This window comes from Pseudophryne corroboree, chromosome 1, assembly GCF_028390025.1.
Source record: "Pseudophryne corroboree isolate aPseCor3 chromosome 1, aPseCor3.hap2, whole genome shotgun sequence".
Classification (NCBI taxonomy): Eukaryota; Metazoa; Chordata; class Amphibia; order Anura; family Myobatrachidae; genus Pseudophryne; species Pseudophryne corroboree.
The window spans coordinates 403,218,576-403,235,775 of NC_086444.1; the positions used below are offsets into that span (position 1 = coordinate 403,218,576).

Below are 17,200 nucleotides of genomic sequence, written 5' to 3' on the forward strand. Positions count from 1 at the left end.
AATAATGTGTGCTGGGGAAAGGGGGGTCATAATAATGTGTGCTGGGGAAAGGGGGGGTCATAATAATGTGTGCTGGGGAAAGGTGGTGTCATAATAATGTGTGCTGGGGAGGGGGGTGTCATAATAATGTGTGCTGGGGAAAGGGGGTGTCATAATAATGTGTGCTGGGGAAAGGGGGTGTCATAATAATGTGTGCTGGGGAAAGGGGGTGTCATAATAATGTGTGCTGGGGAGGGGGGTCATAATAATGTGTGCTGGGGAAAGGGGGTGTCATAATAATGTGTGCTGGGGAAAGGGGGTGTCATAATAATGTGTGCTGGGGAGGGGGGTGTCATAATAATGTGTGCTGGGGAAAGGGGGTGTCATAATAATGTGTGCTGGGGAGGGGGGTCATAATAATGTGTGTTGGGGAAAGGGGGTGTCATAATAATGTGTGCTGGGGAAAGGGGGTGTCATAATAATGTGTGCTGGGGAGGGGGTGTCATAATAATGTGTGCTGGGGAAAGGGGGTGTCATAATAATGTGTGCTGGGAAGGGGGGTGTCATAATAATGTGTGCTGGGAAGGGGGGTGTCATAATAATGTGTGCTGGGGAGTGGGGGGGTGTTTTAATAATGCGTGCTGGGGGGGTAGTGTCATATTAATGCATGCTGGGAAAGGAGGTGTCATATTGATGTGTGCTGGGAAGGGGGGGTATCATAATAATGTGTGCTGGGGAGGGGGTGTCATAATAATGTGTGCTGGGGAGGGGAGGGGGTGTCATAATAATGTGTGCTGGGAAGCGGGGTAGTGTGATATTAATGCATGCTGGGGAGGGGGGTAGTGTCATATTAATGTGTGCAAGGGAGGGGGGGTAGTGTCATATAAATTTGTGTTTGGGAGGGGGTAGTGTCATATTAATGCGTGTTGGGGAAGGGGTAGTGTCATATTAATGTGTGCTGGGGAGGGGGGTAGTGTTATATTAATGTGTGCTGGGGAGGGGGGTAGTATCACATTAATGTGTGCTGGGGAGGGAGGGGGGTCATATTACGGATTGCTAATGAACAAAAGAAACTGGGTCACTGCGCATATGTAACAGAAATCTAATGCAGCATCTTTCTATTCCACGGAACCTTCACCTTGGTTCCAACAACAATTAACCAATAGAAAAAAAGGAGTAATAGAAAATAGCGCAATCATCTCTTACCACACGTTCTCACTTATTAAAATGCATAGAAAAAACATGTAATCACCCTTGTAAATATGTTGTAATTTCCTCATATTGTCTGTAAGTTCATAGGATGTTGCCAATATAGGGGGTCATTCCGACCTGATCGCAGCGCAGCGTTCAGGTCACTACTGCACATGCGTATGCACCGCAATGAATAGGTGCTTTGTACGGGTACAAAGCGGATCGTTGCTGAGCGATGGATTTAACGAAGAATCCATTCGCACAGCCGATTGCAAGGAGATTGACAGGAAGAGGGCGTTTGTGGGTGGCAAATGACCGTTTTCTGGGAGTGGTTGTTAAAAGCAGCCGTGTACAGGCGTTTGCCGGGCGGGTGTCTGACGTCAATTCCGGCACCAGACAGGTTGAAGTGATCGCAGCAGCTGAGTAAGTTCAGACCTACTCAGAAACTGCATAAAATGTTTTTGCTGCGCTCGGCTGCACATGCGATCGCACACTTGCATAGCGAAAATACACTCCCCCGTGGGCAGCGAGTATGCGTTTGCACGGCTGCTAAAAACAGCTAGCGAGCGATCAACTCGGAATGACCCCCATAGAGAGATCCTTTAATCTCTTATGTTCTGCAATTCATAAGGTGAATTCACATTTCCACAACATATAGTGATTCTCATAAAAGAGAAAGAAAGACCAGCATTGCAGATATCTCAAGGTAATTGGCTCCAGTGTCTGAATGTGCTTTGTGTTCCAGCGTGCGTTCCACCTATGTGCGCATAACCGGAAGTTAAGTCTTTCCAGGTTCCTTATCATACCAATGTAAAGACTTGACTTCCGGTTATACGCACATAGGTGGAACGCATGCTGGAACGCAAAGCGCATTCAGACACCAGAGGCGATCGGACATTCTGCATTGCTTAACACTTTATAATGTTTTAAGCGTGAGCACCTGCTCCTCATTAGAAAAGGTATAAAACCTCGATCAATGTCACTAGCCACCAGACGCTTCTGAGGAAGAACCGCAAGGTTTGAAACGCATTAAGCGTGAGTAGCTTTTTTACCCTCAATCCATTCATCTTCGTTAGCTCTGTTAGAAAATTTCCCATACATATTTGTATCAAATTCTTCATTGAAGCGCTGCTATCCTCTACTTCTTTTTTTGTTCCCATATTTACAGGACTGACTAATCCTGTTCTTATAGCAGCAGCTAAATTAGCACATTATCCCAATTTGCGCCTGATTTTAACCTTGGTTAAAACTTTTTCGTGAGTGGCTTCTAACACTGACTAACTGAGTTATACTACCCTGAGCTTGGATACCACGTTTGGGTTGCTGGAGTGTCCGGGCACTTTCTTTTCCTACCGATTACCATTAGGTCCAGTTGGGTTCTGAGATGAACCATCGCCAGTCGGGTGTTTTTTACATGCTTGTGTATAATAGATGAAATGTGAGTGCTATGTACATTAAATTTGTCCAATTACCTTTTAGTTATCTGCACTGCTGGTCTTTCTTTTCCTGTTGTGGAAACTTGTGGAAACGGGAATTCACCTTATGAATTGCGAAACTCATTTTATGGACATTTAAGGATCTCTTTATATTAGCAATATCCTATGAACTTCCAGACGATGGGGGTCATTCCGTCCCAATCGCACGCTGAGCTTCTTCGCAGCCGTGCGATCGGGTCGGAACTGCGCAGCGACGCCTCCAACAAAGAAAGCTGTTGCAGCGGTGACCACAAGAAGATTGACAGGAGGAAGGCGGATCCATCAACTCACCGTTTTCGGGACGTGGAGATCTGAACGCAGGTGTGTCGAGACGTTTGGTAGGCGGATGTCTGACGTCAATTCCGGAACCTGCAACGCTGAAGTGATCGCACAGGGTAAGTAAGTCTTACCCTAGTTTAGTTCTGCACAAAACTTTTCTTGCATAGCAGGGCTGCTCAAGCGATCGCAGCCTTGTATGCAAAAATCCACTCCCTCATAGGCGGTGTCTACTTGATCGCATGGGCAGCAAAAAGTTGCAGCGTGCGATCAGGTCAGACGTTCCGCTAGACGTTCACGGCGCGCTGTGAGGAAGTCTGCCGGCAGACATCACCATTTCCCCCAGAGAAGGACGATCACCATCAAGGGACATCCGGGCATTCGGAACGCACCACGCACCACGGAGGAGGTAAGGAATTCATCCCCACCTCACTGTATACGGAGCAGCTATACGAGTAATATACCCACACATCATACCAATTGCCACACGGGACTTTTGCCTAATTAAGGACGCAGTTTATACATGGGCTAATCCCACACATTGGGTAATCTAGGGACATCACCTAAGCGGTTCAGTAAAGCTTTACCTATTACTACGGCAGATGAGAGTAAGACGCAGCATAGCGCTTCACACTGCCATTCACGTAGGTTGTTTGTATATGTTTGTGTTCTGTCTTTGTCTCTGACAATATATGTTTGTTTGTCAAGTGTACCGGTACTAGGATTGTACACTATAATTCCTATTCCCTATATACTTATATAGGAACCACCCATTCATATATCACTTCCATATACCCCCATGGCCATTCCAGTAGAACGGGCACATGCTATATCATCACAGCTGTTTTTAAGTAATATTTGTCAAGTAATAAACCTCTTTGAATTTACCAAAACTGAGTACTATATTTTCTCTATCGTCCTAGTGGATGCTGGGGTTCCTGAAAGGACCATGGGGAATAGCGGCTCCGCAGGAGACAGGGCACAAAAAGTAAAGCTTTAGGATCAGGTGGTGTGCACTGGCTCCTCCCCCTATGACCCTCCTCCATGCCTCAGTTAGATTTTTGTGCCCGGCCGAGAAGGGTGCAATCTAGGTGGCTCTCCTAAAGAGCTGCTTAGAAAAGTTTAGCTTAGGTTTTTTATTTTACAGTGAGTCCTGCTGGCAACAGGATCACTGCAACGAGGGACTTAGGGGAGAAGAAGTGAACTCACCTGCGTGCAGGATGGATTGGCTTCTTTGGCTACTGGACATTAGCTCCAGAGGGACGATCACAGGTACAGCCTGGATGGTCACCGGAGCCTCGCCGCCAGCCCCCTTGCAGATGCTGAAACAAGAAGAAGGTCCAGAATCGGCGGCATGAAGACTCCTCAGTCTTCTTAAGGTAGCGCACAGCACTGCAGCTGTGCGACATTTCCTCTCAGCACACTTCACACGGCAGTCACTGAGGGTGCAGGGCGCTGGAAGGGGGGCGCCCTGGGAGGCAATGAAAACCTATTTTTGGCTAAAAATACCTCACATATAGCCTCCGGGGGCTATATGGAGATATTTAACCCCTGCCAGAATCCGTTAAGAGCGGGAGACGAGGCCGCCGAAAAAGGGGCGGGGCCTATCTCCTCAGCACACAGCGCCATTTTCCCTCACAGAAAGGCTGGAGGGAAGGCTCCCAGGCTCTCCCCTGCACTGCACTACAGAAACAGGGTTAAAACAGAGAGGGGGGGCACTAATTTGGCGTTAGAAATATATAAAAAAGATGCTATAAGGGAAAACACTTATATAAGGTTGTCCCTATATAATTATAGCGTTTTTGGTGTGTGCTGGCAAACTCTCCCTCTGTCTCTCCAAAGGGCTAGTAGGTCCTGTCCTCTATCAGAGCATTCCCTGTGTGTGTGCTGTGTGTCGGTACGTGTGTGTCGACATGTATGAGGACGATGTTGGTGAGGAGGCGGAGCAATTGCCTGTAATGGTGATGTCACTCTCTAGGGAGTCGACACCGGAATGGATGGCTTATTTAGGGAATTACGTGATAATGTCAACACGCGGCAAGGTCGGTTGACGACATGAGACGGCCGACAAACAATTAGTACCGGTCCAGACGTCTCAAAAACACCGTCAGGGGTTTTAAAACGCCCGTTTACTTTAGTCGGTCGACACAGACACAGACAGGGACACTGAATCCAGTGTCGACGGTGAATAAACAAACGTATTCCTTATTAGGGCCACACGTTAAGGGCAATGAAGGAGGTGTTACATATTTCTGATACTACAAGTACCACAAAAGAGGGTATTATGTGGGATGTGAAAAAACTACCGTAGTTTTTCCTGAATCAGATAAATTAAATGAAGTGTGTGATGATGCGTGGGTTCCCCCCGATAGAAAATATGGGCGGTATACCCTTTCCCGCCAGAAGTTAGGGCGCGTTGGGAAACACCCCTTAGGGTGGATAAGGCGCTCACACGCTTATCAGAACAAGTGGCGGTACCGTCTATAGATAGGGCCGTCCTCAAGGAGCCAGCTGACAGGAGGCTGGAAAATATCATAAAAAGTATATACACACATACTGGTGTTATACTGCGTCCAGCGATCGCCTCAGCCTGGATGTGCAGAGCTGGGGTGGCTTGGTCGGATTCCCTGACTAAAAATATTGATACCCTTGACAGGGACAGTATTTTATTGACTATAGAACATTTAAAGGATGCATTTCTATATATGCGAGATGCACAGAGGGATATTTGCACTCTGGCATCAAGAGTAAGTGCGATGTCCATATCTGCCAGAAGATGTTTATGGACACGACAGTGGTCAGGTGATGCAGATTCCAAACGGCACAAAGGTGTATTGCCGTATAAAGGAAGAGGAGTTATTTGGGGTCGGTCCATCGGACCTGGTGGCCACGGCAACTGCTGGAAAATCCACCGTTTTTTACCCTAAGTCACATCTCTGCAGAAAAAGACACCGTCTTTTCAGCTTCAGTCCTTTCGTCCCTATAAGAGTCATATCTGCCCAGGGATAGAGGAAAGGGAAGAAGACTGCAGCAGGCAGCCCATTCCCAGGAACAGAAGCGTTCCACCGCTTCTGACAAGCTCTCAGCATGACGCTGAGACCGTACAGGACCCCTGGATCCTACAAGTAGTATCCCAGGGGTACAGATTGGAATGTCGAGACGTTTCCCCTGCGCAGGCTCCTGAAGTCTGCTTTACCAAGGTCTCCCTCCGACAAGGAGGCAGTATGGGAAACAATTCACGAGCTGTATTCCCAGCAGGTGATAATTAAATTACCCCTCCTACAACAAGAAAAGGGGTATTATTCCACACTATATTGTGGTACTGAAGCCAGAAGGCTAGGTGAGACCTATTCTAAATCTAAAAAAATTTGAACATTTACTAAGGTTCAAATCAAGATGGAGTCACTCAGAGCAGTGATAACGAACCGGGAAGAAGGGGACTATATGGTGTCCCGAGACATCAGGGATGCTTACCTCCATGTCCCAAATTTGCCCTTATCACTAAGGGTACCTCAGGTTCGTGGTACAGAACTGTCACTATCAGTTTCAGACGCTGCCGTTTGGATTGTCCACGGCACCCCGGGTCTTTACCAAGGTAATGGCCGAAATGATGGTTCTTCTTCGAAGAAAAGGCGTCTTAATTATCCCTTACTTGGACGATCTCCTGATAAGGGCAAAGTCCAGGGAACAGTTGGAGGTCGGAGTAGCACTATCTCGGATACTGTTACAACAGCAGGGATGGATTCTAAATATTCCAAAATCGCAGCTGATCCCGACAACAAGTCTCCTGTGCTTAGGGATGATTCTGGACACAGTCCAGAAAAAGGTGTTTCTCCCGGAAGAGAAAGCCAGGGAGTTATCCGAGCTAGTCAGGAACCTCCTAAAATCAGTGCATCATTGCACAAGGGCCATGGTAAAAAAATGGTGACTTCCTTCGAAGCAATTCCAGTCGGCAGATTTCATGCAAGAACTTTTCAGTGGGATCTGCTGGACAAATGGTCCGGATCGCATCTTCAGATGCATCAGCGGATAACCCTATATCCAAGGACAAGGGTGTCTCTCCTGTGGTGGTTACAGAGTGCTCATCTTCTAGAGGGCCGCAGATTCGGCATTCAGTTTTGGATGTTGGTGACCACGGAGGCCAGCCCGAGAGGCTGGGGAGCAGTCACACAAGGAAAAAATTTCCAGGGAGTGTGATCAAGTCTGGAGACTTTTCTCCACATAAATATAGCTAAGGGTAAATTTATAATGCTCTAAGCTTAGCAAGACCTCTGCTTCAAGGTCAGCCGGTATTGATCCAGTGGGATAAAACATCACGGCAGTCGCCCACGTAAATAGACAGGGCGGCACAAGAAGCAGGAGGGCAGTGGAAAAAACTGCAAGGACTTTTCGCTGGGCGGAAAATCATGTGATAGCACTGTCAGCAGTGTTTCATTCCGGGAATGGAAACTGGGAAGCAGACTTCCTCAGTAGGCACGACCTCCACCCGGCAGAGTGGGAACTTCATGGGGAAGTTTTCCACATGATTGTAAACCGTTGGGAATTACCAAAGGTGGACATGATGGCGTCCCGTCTGAACAAAAAACGGGACAGGTATTGCGCCAGGTTAAGAGACCCTCAGGCAATAGCTGTGGACGTTCTGGTAACACCGTGGGTGTACCAGTCGGTGTATGTGTTCCATCCTCTGCTTTTCATACCTAAGGTACTGAGAATTATAAGACGTAGAGGAGTAAGAACTATACTCATGGCTCCGGATTGGCCAAGAAGGACTTGGTACCCGGAACTTCAAGAGATGCTCACAGAGGACTTATGGCCTCTGCCGCTAAGAAGGGACTTGTTTCAGCAAGTACCATGTCTGTTCCAAGACTTACCGCAGCTGCGTTTGACGGCATGGCGGTGGAACGCCGGATCCTAAGGGAAAAGGCATTCAGGAAGAGGTCATTCCTACCCTGGTCAAAGCCAGAAAGGAGGTGACCGCACAACATTATCACCACATGTGGCGAAAATATGTTGCGTGGTGTGAGGCCAGGAAGGCCCCACGAAGAAATTTCAACTCGGTCGATTCCTGCATTTCCTGCAAACAGGAGTGTCTATGGGCCTCAAATTGGGGTCCATTAAGGTTCAAATTTCGGCCCTGTCGATTTTTCTTCCAGAAAGAATTGGCTTCAGTTCCTGAAGTCCAGAAGTTTGTCAAGGGAGTATTGCATATACAACCCCCTTTTGTGCCTCCAGTGGCACTGTGGGATCTCAACGTAGTTCTGGGATTCCTCAAAACACATTGGTTTAAAACCAGTCAAATCTGTGGATTTGAAGCATCTCACATGAAAAGTGAACATGCTCTTGGACCTGGCCTGGACCAGGCGAGTGTCAAATTGGTGGTTTTTTTCTCAAAAAAGCCCATATCTGTTTGTCCATTCGGACAGGGCAGAGCTGCGGACTCGTCCCCAGTTCTCTCCCTAAGGTGGTGTCAGTGTTTCACCTGAACCAGCTTATTGTGGTGTCTTGCGCCTACTAGGGACTTGGAGGACTCCAAGTTGCTAGATGTGGTCAGGGCCCTGAAAATATAGGTTCCAGGACGGCTGGAGTCAGGAAAACTGACTTGCTGTTATCCTGTATGCACCCAACAAACTGGGTGCTCTTGCTTCTAAGCAGACTTTTGCTAGTTGGATGTGTAATACAATTCAGCTTGCACATTCTGCGGCAGGCCTGCCACAGCCAAAATATGTAAATGCCCATTCCACAAGGAAGGTGGGCTCATCTTGGGCGGCTGCCCGAGGGGTCTCGGCTTTACAACTTTGCCGAGCGGCTATTTAGTCAGGGGCAAACACGTTTGTAAAATCCTACAAATTTGATAACCTGGCTAAGGAGGACCTGGAGTTCTCTCATTCGGTGCTGCAGAGTCATCCGCACTCTCCCGCCCGTTTGGGAGCTTTGGTATAATCCCCATGGTCCTTTCAGGAACCCCAGCATCCACTAGGACGATAGAGAAAATAAGAATTTACTTACCGATAATTCTATTTCTCGGAGTCCGTAGTGGATGCTGGGCGCCCATCCCAAGTGCGGATTATCTGCAATGCTTGTACATAGTTACAAAAATCGGGTTATTATTGTTGTGAGCCATCTTTCAGAGGCTCCGCTGTTATCATACTGTTAACTGGGTTCAGATCACAGGTTGTACAGTGTGATTGGTGTGGCTGGTTTGAGTCTTACCCGGGATTCATAAATCCTTCCTTATTGTGTACGCTCGTCCGGGCACAGTATCCTAACTGAGGCTTGGAGGAGGGTCATAGGGGGAGGAGCCAGTGCACACCACCTGATCCTAAAGCTTTACTTTTTGTGCCCTGTCTCCTGCGGAGCCGCTATTCCCCATGGTCCTTTCAGGAACCCCAGCATCCACTACGGACTCCGAGAAATAGAATTATCGGTAAGTAAATTCTTATTTTATTCCTGTTGGGTAGTGCGCTGGGAGCAACCACCAATTTTTCCCTCCCTCTAACTCCCCTGTCAGCGTTCCTGGCCTCACCCTCACCCTACCTGTAACTCCCCCCCAGTGCCCCTTCCCTCACCCTCCCTGTAATTCCCCCCTCAGTGCTCCTCACACTCCATCTAGCTCCCTGTCAGCATCCCTGCCCTCACCCTCCCTGTAAGTCCCCCTCAGCATCCCTGCCCTCACCCTCCCTGTAACTCCACCTCAACATCCCTGCCCTCACCCTCCCTGTAACTCCCCCTCAGCATCCCTGCCCTCGTCCTCCCTGTAACTCCCACGGCCACTACTATCAGTCACCTCGGCACCAGCACTGCACTGGTCACTGCTAATGTTTGATCTACTCTCCCTGCTACATGGGGCACATGGTGGGAAACTAGAGGGACATGGGAGAGCTGAAGTGACATCATACAATCAGACATTCTGGTCTCTAATTACAGATGTTGCCACGATACATATGCATGGGCATATGCATCGCGGCAAGCTGCAGCGTTCGCCGTGCTGCCACTAGTCACAGCTGGTGATTGCACCATTGAAGTCTATGGCGTGCATGCCATAGATGCGGGAATACTAGCCACGCCATCCATGTCGTGATGATGAGCGTGGTTACATCTGTACATGAGGCAGCCAAAAAATTGTATGCTTTTCTGGGTGTGGGAATTTAGTGTGGATCTGGCCTTCTCAATGTATTTTATGTGGATCTGGCCTTTAGCGATTCAGCATTTTAGGGGCGCCAAAATGAGATTATATCTTGCCCCCCCCAACCTAAAAACGTTCTGACGCCCCTGGACATCGGTAGTAGTATGCACCCAGTATAGCACATAATATCTCCAGGTCATATATATTTAGACTCTATACTGACCACTTAACAGAATAGTTAGCTGACATCTGCAATGCTCAAAGGTACTCTCAGAGCAACATAAGCAGCAAAGAAGAAGCAAAGAACATATACAATATGCGGACTGATGAGCATATCCTATTAATGCTTTTTTACCCAAGTTTCTTACAACATAACTACAGTATATAAAGCCTTGATTTTTTCTTCCTAACTAAACATAAATTCTATCTCTTATTTTTTTCGTTATGACCCTGGACAACAAGAGACCAGTTTAAGTGCTGGCCATGCCCCCACTAGCAACTGTCCTAGTCCCTTAACCACTTGCCTGGCTACGTCGCGTGTGATGCGAACGGAGCCAAGAGTACATTACCTGGCCAGGTCACATCACACACCCCGTTGGGTAGATTAGGAGAGACATTCTACAAGTGCAGAACTGATCTCCTCTGGGTCCTGGATGCATTGCAGTGACGTGGCTGTCTCTGACCACTGACATCACTGCTGGAATCGCTCCCCAGAATGCTGTGCTACCGGCATTCTGGAGCGCATGCACCGAGGATCGAGGATCACAGTGTGGGGAGGGGGACCTTTGTTCCTCTCTCCCAGTATATGTATATATATATATATATACAGGTTGAGTCTCCCTTATCCAAAATGCTTGGGACCAGAGGTATTTTGGATATCGGATTTTTCCGTATTTTGGAATAAGTGCATACCATAATGAGATATCATGGTGATGGGACCTAAATCTAAGCACAGAATGCATTTATGTTTCATATACACCTTATACACACAGCCTGAAGGTCATTTTAGCCAATATTTTTTATAACTTTGTACATTAAACAAAGTGTGTGTACATTCACACAATTCATGTATGTTTCATATACACCTTGCTGTATATACACACACACACACACACACACACACACACACACACACACACACACACACACACACACACACACACACACACACGTTGAGTATCACTTATCCATAATTTAAAATCCCACATTTTTGGTTCCCCTACTGAGGTAATGTCACACATTCATATATATTATATTATATGTCTATAGAATATATCTATATATACACATAATATATAATGTATGTTATTATCTCAGTAGAGGACCCAAAAATGTGGGATTTTGAATTTTGGATAAGGGACACTCAACCTGTATATATTTACAAACATTTTTCAATAAAATATTTTTATATAATATTCAAGTTTTTTTAATGTTTATTAAGTAGTACAAAAAAAACAACAACAATTGCTGACCAGGTGTGTGTGGGAAAAATCATTAGTTAGGTGGTTAGGCCAAGTGTCACAACTTAGTGACTGTGCACACAATGGGCCTAATTCAGACTTGCTCTCTGTTGTGCAAAATCACACAGCGGATGATTATGGAATGACTGCGCATGTGTATGCACCACAATGCGCAGGCGCATCGCCAAACAGCAACAGGATGATGCAAAAAATTATATCGCTAGGCGTTTGCAAGGTGATTAACAGGCAAGAGACGTTTGGGGGTGGTAACTGTCTGCTTTCTGGGAGTGTCAGGAAAAATGCAGGCATTCCCAAGCGTTTTCAGGGCGGGAGTGTGACATCACCTCCGGCCCCGATCAGCCTGTTTGTATCGCACTGTAGGAGTAAGTCCTGGGCTATGCACAGACTGGAAAAAACATTCGATGGTGAGTGAGTTGCGAACGGATTTGCAGCTGTCCACTGTCAGGCGCAGTTTTCGCACGGCGTACACATGCATTTCACACTTGCACAGGGCGGGTTTTCACTCTCTCAGGGCGGCGACTATCTGATCGCAGCCCTCTGCAAAAATGCAGAGGAGTGATCAGGTCTGAATTAGGCCCATTATTTGATGGAACCCTCTCATTGCATCCCCCTGGTGGGGAACATATAATTGCTCATATGTAAGCGAATCTATGTGGCTGGAATGCCCCCATCTGTATGCTTTGTTTCCTAACCATCATCATCTGTGTTCACCTGTACCGGCCCTATACTTGAGGAAAGTTGCATTATAATTACGTGTATGTAATCTTTTCTTATGTCTGAACCCCCCAGTAACTCTCCAGTTTACTAATGGTTATAGGCATAAAAAAAAATCGGGTGTGGTTCATTGGGTCGACCCTAACTAGGTCGACAGTCATTAAGTCAGCCACTATTGGTCGACAGTGAGTAGGTTGACACCTTAAATAGGTCGACATGGAAAAAGGTCGACATGAGGTTGTTTGTTTTTCCAATTTTTTTATGTGTTGTTTTCTTCGTAAAGTGACCATAAACCCCATTTAGTGCACCATATCCTCTCGCATGGCTCGCAAAGGTTACTATTCCCAATCGTTTACACGTGGATCGTAAAGTAAGAAAAAGTAAAAAAAAAAAAAAAAATTTAAAACAACTCAGGTCTACCTTTTTTATGTGTCGAACTTTGCCATGCCGACCTACTGATCATGTCGACCTAAAGACCACGTCGACTTAATGCATGTTGACCAATAGTGGTCGACCTAATGACTGTCGAACTAAGTGTTGTTGACTTAAGGCTACCAAAAAAATCAGTGTGAGCTAAGAAAAGTTGAATGCTACCATTAGGTTGTTCGTTTTGCCACAGCCATGATTTTACGTTATTTTCCAGAACAACTTATATACACTAGATATGTTCCCTTTTTATTAATGATGATTTGTAACTAATTAGTTATTTCTGCATTATTGTTTCAGCTGCATGCAGTTTATTTTTATGTTACCATCTATTTTGGCAACGGGATGTGGTCAAGATCCCGCCGGCCGGAATCCCGGCGGTCGAAATACCGACGACGGAATCCCGACTGTCACAAACCCGACATATTCTCCCTTTGTGGGTGTCCACGACACCCATAGCGGAAGAATAAATTAGTGTGCCGAGCGTGGCGAGCGAAGGGAGCCCAAAAGGGGCTGCGTTCCGCTCGCCACCCCTGTCGGGATTGTGTGGTCGGAATTCTGGCGTCGGTATTTCGACCGTCGGGATCCCATCCAGCGGGATTTAGTACTGTTCCCTTGGCAACGCCTGTGTATGAATTGCATTGTTTATGTGTGCTTTTACACCTGAGTGAGTTCCAAAGTAAATCTGCTACCCAAGAAAGCTTTCTCCATTACCTCCTAGGCTGGCTTGTTACCTTCTTTATCCACAAAGGGAGTTTGTTTAACCAGTCTTAATAATTATTTAGATAATCTGTACAAAGCAAAAGAATAGATGATCTGGAAGGAACCAATCATTAAACAACGATCTCCTTATATTTAATATAATATAAGACTGTCATATTCTCTAAAAAATATATTCTGAATCAGATTTTGTGGGAGAAGGCTTTTATTGGCCACCATGCTTATTCTCTATTTGCTTACAAATGCCTCCATAAAAGTGCAAATATTATGCAACATCCAGTTCTAATTACTTAGACCTGACATTATGCTGTCATTTAAGACAATGGCAATGCAGTCCCCAGGGCAAGTATGGGGGTGAAGCTTCTTGCAGCGTTACCACAGCAGCAGTATGATGACACCTAAACAGGCAGAATACGTTTTACAATACACCAGGGATAAGTATAAATAAGCAGTGTTATGCAACATTTTAGAAATCTAGGGAAATTAGGTACTTGCCAATTCAAAACTATGCACTGTATTTATGAATCGGGTGCCACATTTTTGATCAGTGAAAAGAAATATATATAAATATATATAAATATATATATATATATATATATATATATATATAAAATCAAAATCGTGGTGTACAGCTCTCCCTTTGTATAACCCATTCTGTGCTGAGTGCCCGCACATAAAATTTCACAGCATGTCCGGTGGTGCAGCACTCCTAGCGTCTATAATACAGCACACTCTAGGCCACCTATGCCTATGACGCTAGGAGTGATGCACTGCCGGACATGATATATCTGGGTGCCTACTTGTAAAAGAGAAATAGCAAGCATATTCCTGAAATCCTAGAAATAAATAAACCAGCAAACCAAATTTGCAGAAATAGAAAAAGTTTATTAATGTAATATCATGTCACAATAAAATGTACAAAAATGCTGTATAATCATCATGTCACAGGGTACAGTGGTCCTAAGTCGCACGGTTCAGCAGATGACCAGACAACCGTTTCGCTGCTTTAAGCTCCTTCATTATGGGTATAATACTGCTGCTCCATGATGTAGGTGCCTAAGGGCAGTAAAACAGCTGTCGGATCATCTGCTGAACCATGTGACTTATGACCACAGTACTCTGTGACATGATGATTATAGAGTATTTTTGCACGTTTTATTGTGACTGATTGCATGATATTAATATTACACTAATACACATCCTATTTTTGCAAATATTGGGGGGGAATGTAATAGTCTGTGAGTTTGGTTTTGCAATGTAAATGATTGTTTCGTTACGCTTTAAAAAACAAAACCGGGAGAACTCGCACAAAGGCTATTACATTATCCACCCAGTGTGCTGGTTTACTTATTTCTGGACATTTTGGAATATGCTTTATAGATAGATAGATGGATGTATAGACAGCCAGCCAAAAATAGCTTTTTTTTTCTTGTACCATACACCATCAACAGGGTTCTATATTTGGACAGTAGTACAGCATATAGAAGAGTAATTATACCAGGGTTGCAAATTAGTTGCATTTGTAGACACAACCAAATTGGAATGTGCAAGGGAGCAGTGAGGAATGTAAAATCAGTAGTAGATAGGAAAAAGCAATTAGCAAATGTTATGCAGATACAGAGGAAACGACTGTGATGTTGACTCCAATACACAATATAAATGACCTTCTGCGTTACCACAGACTTTGTAAACTATAGTATATGCATGCTCATAAAGTGTAAATATTTATATCTGGGTGTATTGCAAATAATTTGCAAATATGTTTCTATGTTTTTGAACATGATCTAATAATAACTTCTTGCTGCACGTAGGTGAACTCCCTCTATCTCTCGCAGCTTGCACCAACCAACCTGACATTGTGCACTACCTGACAGAGAATGCTCACAAGAAAGCAGACATACGTCGCCAGGACTCAAGGGGCAATACTGTGTTGCATGCGTTGGTTGCTATTGCGGACAACACACGAGAAAATACCAAATTTGTTACCAAAATGTATGATCTTCTGGTTATCAAGTGTGCCAAACTGCATGAAGGCAGTAGCCTGGAGACAATATTCAACAATGATGGTATTTCTCCCCTTATGATGGCAGCAAAAATTGGCAAAATAGGGGTGAGTAGTTACAGCGTTATAAGAGGCTCAATATTTCTATGAGTTACCACAAGCTCTTTGTCAGAATAAATCCATTAAGCTCAAATAAGCAACTAACTTGCTGGACCATTCATTAAACTAAATGTTACATAGTTTAGAAAAAATGTTGTAATATTCATTGGCCTCTTTGTGCCTGGAGTTCCTATAGTTAAATGTCTGTAATTCATGTCGGTATTGCAGGCCACACTTCTGTGTAGCTGACACTAGATTGTGATGTATGTCAGTACTTGCACATGTGAAATAGGTAATAAAATGTGATTACACTGTGGGACTAATTCATGTTTGTTCGCACACCCCTACGCAGCTGCGATTTTACAGGCTACGGATTTTTTAAACAGTACAAGTGAAGCTGCCGCCCAGAAACTGATATAGACGCCCTTTGAAGCCTATGCAAAGTCCTCATTAATCAACACAGTAATGAGGAACAGCGACTCCTTTCGTGAGTCTATGGTCACTTAGACTGGCCACAGCAGTAGCAATGCTGACTTCATGTTTCTCTATGTACATGATCGCAGGTGAAGGCAGATACATGCTCTTGCATTTTTGTCACCACTCCTCGCCCCCCCCCCCCCCCCCCCCAAAGGTACTAGTGATGAGCGGATTCGGTTTTACTCGGTTTTACTCGGTTTTACTCGGTTCTCAAAACGGCATCTTATTGGCTCACGGATGTCACGTGTTTTGGATAGCCAATAAGATGCCGTTTTGAGAACCGAGTAAAACCGAGTAAAACCGAACCTCGCTCATCACTAAAAGGTACTTTCCTGTCAATTACTGTGTTAAAAATCTCACAGCGAGTGGCATCACACAGGTGATTGTGCATGTGATTGCGGTGCATGTGCAGTCTGCCGATAATCGATCAGTTGCGTAAACATCAGCATTGTGTACAAACGTGAATTAGGCCCTATATATATTATTAGTAAACTTAATTTAATCCATCATTAGTCACATGCTTTGTGAAGGCTTTTTGTGGTGTAAATATATTTTAGGTGCATCAGCCTGAGCAGCTGTGTTTATAGTCTACCTCTCTTACTTGTGCAGGATGTCCTTAAATTTGAAGAGGACGGGGATAGAGCAAACAGATTACTAGAGCACGCACAGCAGAAGGTGCCGGTCTTGTGGGAAGTAGTCCAGGGGCAGTGTGATATTGGCAACCAGAAAGTCATGAACTTGGAGTAAAGCTGTCCATACTCCTTAAGATTATCTGTCCGATCATCAAGCTAGTTGGCTGGATGGAACAATATTCTGGTAATGTATGAGAGCAAATGACAATTGCACGTTTCCTCTCAAACACCGGAAAATGGACAAAAACTGTTTAGAGAAATTGGTTAAATCAAACTGATTTAACTAATTTGTCTGAATGACCGTTTTTGGCCATTTTCTAGTGTTTGGGAGCAAATTGTCCATTGTCATTTGTTCTTATATTGTACCATATTTTCATTCCAACCAGCCAACTAGTTGGATGGTTGGACAGATAACCTTACGATGTATGGTATGGCCAGCTTTAGATAGATGGAGCAGGTGGTCATATTCAAAGTGCAACAAGGTGAACTTATACCCCCTTAGTACCATCACTTTCAATGAAATAAAATATTGCTTGGATGATCCTCATTTATTGCTTAAATAAATCATGACAGGGTTCATCATGAAACTTCAGTTGCGGGGAGTA

At 45.0% G+C, this 17,200-nt stretch overlaps 1 protein-coding gene across 1 annotated transcript in view; it reads left to right on the plus strand.

The window, feature by feature from the left end:
- The window catches only part of TRPV4 (transient receptor potential cation channel subfamily V member 4), a 145,454-nt gene that overhangs the window by 76,812 nt on the left and 51,442 nt on the right, over window positions 1-17,200 (plus strand). Inside the window, exon 5 of the mRNA XM_063913232.1 lies at window positions 15,197-15,495. Within this exon, the coding sequence (XP_063769302.1) occupies window positions 15,197-15,495 (299 nt within the window). The remainder of the gene's footprint in view (window positions 1-15,196; window positions 15,496-17,200) is intronic.